At 35.8% G+C, this 9,536-nt stretch overlaps 1 protein-coding gene across 4 annotated transcripts; it reads left to right on the top strand.

Annotated features, from left to right (window-relative positions):
- The first annotated feature begins 1,885 nt into the window (after positions 1-1,885).
- Positions 1,886-8,530, top strand: LOC104886734 (uncharacterized). Of its 4 annotated transcripts, none has more exons than XM_057393007.1 (6): positions 1,886-2,044; positions 2,991-3,307; positions 3,824-4,331; positions 4,683-4,966; positions 7,572-7,943; positions 8,253-8,530. In XM_057393007.1, the coding sequence occupies exons 2-5, from the start codon at positions 3,005-3,007 to the stop codon at positions 7,917-7,919; spliced, it is 1,443 nt and encodes a 480-aa protein (XP_057248990.1). In that variant the 5' UTR covers positions 1,886-2,044; positions 2,991-3,004; the 3' UTR covers positions 7,920-7,943; positions 8,253-8,530. The 4 variants fall into 4 exon arrangements, with proteins under 4 accessions (XP_057248990.1, XP_019103342.1, XP_057248992.1 ...); XM_057393009.1 differs by adding an exon at positions 2,820-2,913 and having other exon boundaries at positions 1,895-2,044; positions 7,572-8,530; XM_057393011.1 differs by adding an exon at positions 2,787-2,913 and having other exon boundaries at positions 1,895-2,044; positions 7,572-8,530.
- Positions 8,531-9,536: the final 1,006 nt, after the last annotated feature.

Here is a 9,536-nt window from a genome sequence, read left to right as displayed (position 1 = left end):
CTAGCTCCGATACCAATTGTAAGTTCTATTGACTATCAATCTAGAAATAATTGCAAACAATAATAGAATATCAAATAATAAAGCAGGAAAGAACACACCAGAAATTTTACGTGGAAACCCAAGAACTGGAGAAAAACCACGAATCTGCACTAGGAATCGATGAATATTCAAGAAAGATTACAAAAAAGCGCTCAAGAACTCTCTCTATAGCTTTTTCTCTCTCTAATCTGTGAATAATGATGAATAATCCATTAATCGTAATTAAGGCACCTATTTATACCCTCATTAATAAAAACCGGAAAAATAACGCGTCGTACTTTTCCCCGCAAAACCGCGAGTCGCGGAACTGGCCGCGAGTCGCGGAACTGGTCGCGAGTCGCGGTGCCTGCCGCGAGTCGCGGTTTTGCCAGTTCTGCGTAAATCAGTCATAACTTCCTCGTTTCTCACCGGAATTGGACATATGACCTATCATTGGAAAGCTCTCGGAACAGGCTATCACTTTCAATTTGAATCACCTCAAAATCATATATAGATTGAAAGATATATGCATTCAAAGTCAGCCATATGTCCCAAATGACATTTTTCTTCTACGCAACCTCATCTCCACACCAATACACCTCCATGAGCTTCATATCATGCCATATACCCAACACAATCTCCAAACCATCATATTATTGTTTTTTATTAGTAACTGATAACATCTGCAACATAAGAAAAACTTAAACAACACATTTGAGTATGGAGGTATTATCACTAGTCTAAACAAAAACTAATAAGAACAGTAGATGAAAATAGAATCAGATAAAATAAATTGACAAAAATTTAGAAGTTTGCAAATTAATAACTATCATCAATGTTAAAACGCATACGCACCTAAGGATTGCATCTACCAACTCCATATATCCGCCTAAGATTAGATAAGTAAGGTAAAAAATAAGATAAAAGTCATAAAACTATTTCTAGAACCAAAATTATCCTTTTATGCATCAATCTGATTTGTATTGCCTCTCTTTTTTACTCTAACCATTTGACCTTCACCTGGAGCAAATGGGAATCATTGGGATGTCCTTCTATAATACTCGATTCACCAAACTCAGTAACAAACCAACTCATGGAGCCTGTCACAATGGGTTTTCCTTCACAATTCTTCAAAAAAACCTCAAGGATTAGATAACCACCTACAGGAATTACACCCCTTAGCATAGCAAACAACGAAAAATGAGAGGAAAAGGAAAACTAATTTTCATGGAAAATATTTTATACACTACCAAACGGAGCATGAATCCAACTGATTGTAACTGAATTGAAAATAAGATGGAGAGAACATGTTAGGAATAATAATCCTATTTATATGATAATATTTAGAATTCTAACAGATCATCGATGTACAATACGCTATTACTAGTCTCATATGCATATTTATGTTAATGTATAAGTTCTTACTTTTTAATTGTTTGAAATTGCTTTAGTTAGATTAGTTTCATTTTCAATCAAAAATATCTCTTTTAAGCATATTATTTTGGAAAATATTTTATGTGTACATTATCTTATTATAAATTAAACAATCTTAAGTTTTCTTATTAGTTATTGCACATAAATATAGATCAAGAAAGAATTGAATATTTTATAGTTAGCATTTTTTAATAAGTAAAGGGTAGAACAATAATTTTACAAGACGACACCGTAGCTCATCACTTTGCTTATATAATAGAGATAAACTCGTCAATTTATGTTACATTTTCGGGTGTTGTGCATAAAAAAAAAAAAATGAGTTTTGCTATTTGACGACCTAAATTTTTTTACTAACGCGCTAAATATATTGTATTTTTATACGGTATTTAGTACTTTACCTTTTCTGTTCCTTACTCGCATATAGTCCTAAACTACATAGGTATATTATATAGCCTATATGCGAGTAACACTCCAAAAACGCTCACGGTGCCGGTGCCCAACTCATAAGCAAATTGAATTCCTTTAGAACCTCTGGAATCTGGAACCTCTCATACGTCATACGCAAAGCTCGAATTGCAGAAGCTCGTTCCAGGTTCTTGTTTTGTTCCTTAGATGAATCTACTTGTTTTGTTGCGGATTTTGGTGTGGAATTGCGATTTTTGAGATCTACTTCATGTGATTATTCATGCGATTGGTTTTATGCTATTTGTTTCATGAATTCAACTTATTTTTTCTTTCTCATACATGCTAAGGAACAAAACTATGTGCAGATGCAATGTTACTCGACAAACTATTCTACCATGTGCGTTCTACCATTTTGCAAATCTTTTGTATTCGACAAACAGATGCAAAAATATGAAAAAATGAAAATTCATATAATATTGGTGGTCGGAAAAGGGTGGTCGGCGAAGGTGGTGGTCGGAAATGGGTGGTTGGCGGCTATTGGTTTCTCTTTTTAGGGTTTAACCTCTCTCTCTCCCCTTTCCACAAAAATTAGGGTTTGAAACTTGAGTGGAATGGAGTTAGAAACTAAGGGGGAGGGGAGATTGGGATTCTAGGGGGATGGGGTGGAGATAGATACCCTTGGGTATGAGACTCTACCCTAAATATGTCCAACCAAACAATGGAATGGATGTCATTCCATTCCATTCCATTAAAAATACCCCAATCAAACACCCCCTTAGTGATAATTTACATGTTATAAACTTATGACTCGAGTTTCTGGTTTAACTTCTTATCTCATCTTTGTTTCATGAAGTAAATGATAAGAAAATTTATGTTACAATTTGTAGATGCGCACATTTGTGTTCATTGTTCTTGTTTAATTTCATGAGATTAATTTTTCAAGTGTTGTGGCTGGAAATCAGTAATGAATGACCTGTCATCCCCGGGCCCAGGGCGGCCGCCCCTCTTGCCCTGGCTCAGGGACGGGCCTGATAAGCATCACAATATTTTGATGAGGTCTAAGTTGATTCCCTTTACATTTTGGCAGGAAAACCTGCTATTACAACATATTGACTTGTCTTATATGTATATAGGAGTCTTTACTTAGATGACGAATAGACCGGATTTGGATGATGATGATGATTTTAGCGATATCTATAAGGCATACACTGGGCCACTTGGATCTTCTGCAGTCAATGTACAAGAGAAACAAAGTGTAAACAAGAAAAGATCGCAACCGAGTTCGGATGAGGAAGAGGAACGTGACCCTAATGCTGTTCCAACGGATTTTACTAGCCGAGAGGCTAAGGTTTGGGAGGCTAAATCTAAAGCAACTGAGAGGAACTGGAAGAAAAGGAAGGAGGAAGAAATGATTTGTAAAATATGTGGAGAATCAGGTCATTTCACTCAGGTAGGGGTGTATGTACCATACTTCTTACCTTATATAAAAGTACTTACAATATTATACTAAGAAAACTACTCTTAGAAGAATCTAAAACTTAATACTTGTCTACATTTATTGGCTTCGCAACATGATGTGGATCCTATCACTAGTCTAGACTCTTTGTACTTTCTTCTAGTTTTTGAAAGAAGGACAGTGCAAAATCTATCTTTGTCTTCATTAAAAAACACTCTAGCTAGAGCTCGATAAGACTGTGTGCATACCCCCCCCCCCACTTTGCTGGAAGCCAGAGTCTCTGTAGAAGCATTGGGGAAACAATGTTGTTTTCCGGAGTTACTATTCATCAATATTTTCCTTTTAACATGGGAATATGGCCATTGATCTCCTGACGCTGTTTATTGTTAACTCTCTGTTATTCATAATCATGCATGCTTTACTTTCAAATATATCTCTATTATTCTTGGTTTTTTCCCTTGGTCCACAAACTCTTTGCTTCAATGTTGCTGGACTGGAACACGAATGCAGGGATGCCCTTCTACCCTTGGAGGGAGCCGTAACTCCCAGGATTTCTTTGAAAGGGTGGCTGCAAGAGACAAGCATGTGAGAGCGCTTTTCACAGATAAAGTGCTAGAGAAGATTGAGCAGGAAAATGGCTGCAAAATTAAGATGGATGAGAAGTTCATCATGGTCAGTGGCAAGGATAGATTAATCTTGAGAAAAGGTGTAGATGCAGTGCATAAAGTAATTAAAGATGAATGTAATGATAGGAGCTCTCCGGAGTCTCATATGGGAAGGTCTAGATCACCTGAGCGCAGTCCTATTGCTACTCGGTTATTTCTCTCAGAATCCCAAAGATCTAGGTCTCTTGAACGAAGTCCTATCAACACTCGATTTTCACGCTCAGAATCCCAAAGATCTAACCCTAGCCCTAGAAATGCATCACAGTTTCATCAAAGGTTTGGCAGACAAGATAGAGGTCTTGAGGACCGTATACGTGGGGATTTGCAGAAACCTTCTAGAAATTCTCCACAAGGTAGGGTAACGAAAAGCTATGCCTTAAATGCTCTTATAAAACTGATAATAAATGACTATGCTGTGCAATTATATCTTGATTTTTAGCTGAATTGGATGTTTTATCGATTGTATTCCATCTAAAATCCTAGTGACTGTTACATATTGTTTATCTCGTGTTTGCAGCAAGAGGTAAGTTCTTATACCATACCATGTTGGATATTGAAGTGAGTTTCGCGGAGGGGTTTGATTTTTCCAGATTGTCTTCAAAAGTTACATCAGAGGGATTCTAAGTTTAGTTTGTCTAGTTAGAGCTACTATTTATGTTAGGCAATGCTGAATCAAGTGGTTAACATGATATCATTTACTGAAGCTTATGGTAGTGATGGAGGACGAGGTCGTTCAAGCCTTTCACGGTCCCCTGCACGTGCCCCTTACAATGGCAGTTCACATACCACATATGAGGGACCCTATAGATCTCATGGATGGGGAACTGAGAGACGGGGATCTGATGCTCATACTGATGGTAAGATTGAGCATTCTGCATTCCCGGCACAGATGCTTGAGGATTTGGAGTTGGAATACAAAAGAGAGGCTATGGATCTCACCAGACTTCGTGACCAGCAAGAAGATGAGGAGAATTGCAAGCATCGTGAGGTAGGTGTGTTTATGTGTTGCTTGGTCGTATAAATCAATATGTTTTTGTGCTAGTGTGTCAAATTTTGAGGAAGCATGTGTGCCAATCATCTGAGTGATTATTTGAGAGAATTTTACCTGAAAATGCTTATTATATAGTAGTTTTACTTAGATAGGAAGGATAGAGCTACTATTGCTCATAAAGATATCAGTAGAGCAGTAACCTAAATCAGTGAGCATATGGGCAGAATTTAGTTGTTCTGGAATTGTGGCATTCTCAGCTATGAAGTGGCATAAGGGGTTATTGGTTTCGGAGGTTGTATGGGTTTTCCTGTATGTGCTTAATTGCCAATATCCTCATTGCAGCCTATATGCAAAGAGTCAAAGACAGATCTGTACCTTCACTAAAATGATGCAATAACAATATCCTTTTTGTCTGCTTCTGTCAGATTGTTTCCCCCCAACCCCTCAAATCTCTGTCAATACTAGTATAAGACAAGGTGGTAGTTGAGCCACCATTGATCAGGCAATACTAGAATAAGTGTAGGTGATACTTGAGGCGCTAGTGATCAGAGCCTTGGGTGATTGAAAATTGCAGGCTTGCAGCTGTGACAAACTCACAACATTCTCTCTTTATATGAATCTTACTAAAATATTAGAAAGCTCATATATCCCCTTTCTATTTTAAATCTTGTCCAAAAAATTTTGCGCTTACGTCAAATATGTTGCTGTTTGGATAAAATTTGCATAAACTCAATACACATGTGAGAGGTATGTTGGTGTGGCCTTCTTTGAAAGTGTTCTGGATTCAGTTCACAATAGTGGCGGATCCATGAATTGAGTTCCCTGGGTTCGAAGTTATTGAAACATAAATTCTAAATTACATATTACTATCTAGAGTTAGATATTTTTTTTTTAAAATAAAAATTTTCAAGAATTATACTTACCTGAGCTTCCATTTTTGATTAAATTACAAAAGATAACTATATATCTATGATATAAAACATGAAAAAAATGAAATATTAACAACTAGCACAAATGTGAAATATAAAATGACTAATTATGAACGAAACAACACAACAAGAATAATAAGATCTTTGCATTTTGGGTGATATTAAGCTCTGAATTTTGTTTAGAAGTGATGTATAAAAATTCTTCCATGTAAAAAATTAATATTTGCACTTTTAGTTTATAAAATGCACATATAAAATTTATAAAAATATATAACATTAATCCTTCACATTTTAACAAAATTCTCATTGGATATCATATGGGTGCGTTCTCTTCAACTTATTGGCCCTGAACTTATCTGAACTAAACTTATTAAATCTGAATTGAACTGATTGGAACTTATTAAACCTTATTGGACTTGATTCAATTTATTGGACCTGATTGAACTTGATTGGAACTTATTGGACCTGATTGAAACTTATTAGACCTTATTGGTCTTGATTGAAACTTATTAGACCTTATTGGACCTGATTGAAATTTATTAGACCTTATTGGACCTGATTGAAACTTATTTGATTTTATTAGACAAAAAAATTGACGAGTAATAACATAAATATTACCCTTAACATAAATACTAGCCCTCAAAATTTATTATGAAGTAATAATTATTAGAATTTCGTCTTTTTATAAAATAATTATTATTAATTATCTCTTATGATAAATAATTTAATTGACTAATTGGACCTTATTGGATCTGATTAGACCTGATTGGAACTTATTGCATTATCGGACATGATTGGAACTTATTGCACCTGATTGGACCTTATTAGACCTGATTGGAACTTATTGTCCTGATTGCAACTTATCTGAACGTATTGGACCTGAAACTTAATTTTTTAAGTTGAAGAGAATGCACCTTAAATAGGGAATTTTTATTATACACCCGAGTGTACCATGAGCATGGTACACCCAAGGGAAACCTTCAAATGTGCATAATCATATAATAGGTAGAGCTCTCATTGAGCAAATGAGCAAAAAATAGCCTTGGGTGTACCAACGTACTCATAAAAATATTATATAAGACAACGGGAGGGAAAAAAGAAAAAGAGATAAGACAAGTGGAGGGAAAAAAGAAAAAGAAAAGAATGACAATTATGACAAATGAAATAAAACTTCCTGCGAGGATTGAACCTGCAACCCAGCAACAAATACTACTCACCTTGCACGCACACTTTGCCACTGGGCCAAACTGTTATTTGTGTTAAGCTTATATATATATATATATATATATATATATATATATATATAATATATATATATATATATATATATATATATATATATATAGTCTCTAGTCTCTCCTAGTTTTTCTCCTGGATCCGCGTGGGTTCAGCTGAACCCACTGAACCCACGCTAGATCCGCTGCTGGTTCAGATTGTTGCTTGTTTGAACACATCAAAAGTGTCTGTTGTTGATGATGTAAAATACCATGTATACAATGGTTTTTGAGCATAAAACAAGAGAAGCTTCAAAGTTTCTATTATCATTTGCCTTGTTTTCTGTACAGGCAAATCATTGTTTCTGAATATGTCTTCTTGTTTTGAAGTATCACATTGATGACCAGCATTTTTCCTGTAATGATGAATTTATGTCTCTCTATTGCTCAAAATGTCAGGCAATTAGAGAATTGAGGGAGAGTTACATGAAAAGGCTTGCTGGTTTACGAGGCTCTCATGCTAAACAGTGGGATGAGTTTCTTCTCTTGGAGACACAAATGCGTCAACAACAAGTACACCAGCAGCAGATGTCCACTTCGGGGTTTAGTGGTTATCAGCCGTCAACTTTTTCTGATTATGATTCATCTCGCAATCAACCCTATGCTGGGTCAAATTTTCATGTGGAGCCAAGGAGCCAATACACAAATTCTGGTGAAAACTATCCAAACTCCAGGCCCCGTGATGCTTACAGCGATTTTCAGCATCCGAGGCTAGATGGTTATGGAAGAGCATACAATCGATACTAAGTAGTTATGCTGGAAAAGATATTGGTGAGTTTGTCTTTCTCTTCAGATCAAGTTACTGTATATTTTGCCTGTTGGCCTTTCTGTAAATTCATAAAGTCTGTGAAGACTTGCCTACATCTGTTGGTGAAAATTGGAGCTTTCCTTGTTTGGTGTCTTAGATTTACCTTAGAATGAATCTAGTGCAACTTATGGTGCTACCTGTAAAATATAGTAATGGTCTCTTTGTAGGAGGATTAGAGGTGCTGGAGTTTAGTGGATAATTAGGCCTTCTTTTTCCCTCTTTTTTTTCTTTTTACTATGCAATAGATTAAAAATTCAGTTCAAACTTTTCAGGGCTAAGGGCTTGATGGTTATATGCTATTGGAGCCTGAACCATAGGTAAGTGTTCTATAGATTCTTTTAGGTTGTCGAGGGATCAGTGAAGATCTGCGCTGTTGTATGGTTCCCTCATGGTTCTGCCTTATCAGACTAGTTTCTGTTATTTTCAGTCCTTGTTTTCCCCATTGGTTTAGCTATGATCAACCTGTGACGTTAAACCTTTTTGGGTTTGGTTTTCATGTCTTTGAATTGTCGGATCAAATTGGATGAATGGCTATATGTTTTATCTATTATCGGCTTTTGTGTCCGGAAAAATTGTGTGAACTTCGCTTCCATTTTGCGGTATTGTCGTACATGCAGCTTAATGTTGTACCACAGGCCCACAGCAGAGAAGGCGGAAAACTAGTAGTTTGTAATATTGAAATGGCTAAAAATGGCTTGCTTCTTTTGTGATGATATTTGATCATGTTTTATCATTGAAATTCCACCAAAGTGAAGTCGTTGACAAATATCCTTCTTGTCAAAACTCTCTTGGTGGATTGCGTAAATTCCACCAAATGGAAGAAGTTTAGCATTTAGCTTGTCTTTCCACTTCATGACAATATGATGGTCTGTGGAGAAAGTTATCAGGACGTTGCATAGTAGCAATATTGTTACTGGTTGTATAATTAAATAGAACTTTTTGTGTTGTTTTTCGCACCTCTTGGAAGTTTTATGGTCACATACTCACATCTATCTAAGTGGCTTATTGGTAAAGAGGCATCAGCATTTTTCCTGAGGCAATATGTTTGTGAAATTCATAACTAACTTGAATGAATCAAGACAATTTGGTTTCTGTCGAGGTACAAATTGTCGCTTGTTATATCCTTCTTACTGAAGTTTACTTTTCTGGGCCAATCAGACATTTCTTTTTTGATCTTAGAACCTTAGAAGGTAGCTTAAACAACCTATTCTTCTGTGCTTTATGATTGTGTGTGTGTGACTCATTAAGGAGGTCACTTGATAATTATCCAAAAAAAAAAGGTCACTTTGATAATTGATGTGTATCATTATATGTATAATCCAATTGCATCTTCTGTTATCTGTTTGGACAACATAATAATAGTATCTGTTCAGGCTTAAATTTGTTGTACTCGTGTTTGGTCCATCTTAATTTGTCAAATGTGGCTCTTATATTCAGGTGTAATTACGTTTTTCACGTTGCCAAAAAAAGAAAAAAAATCAGGTGTAATTTGGAGAGTTGAACAGCATCTTATTACCCTTAATCCTAAAATCAAAGCAGAAAACTAGACAATGCAG

Source organism: Beta vulgaris, chromosome 1, assembly GCF_026745355.1.
Source record: "Beta vulgaris subsp. vulgaris cultivar EL10 chromosome 1, EL10.2, whole genome shotgun sequence".
In the NCBI taxonomy this organism is placed as follows: Eukaryota; Viridiplantae; Streptophyta; class Magnoliopsida; order Caryophyllales; family Amaranthaceae; genus Beta; species Beta vulgaris.
This window is presented reverse-complemented; position numbering and strand designations above follow the sequence as displayed.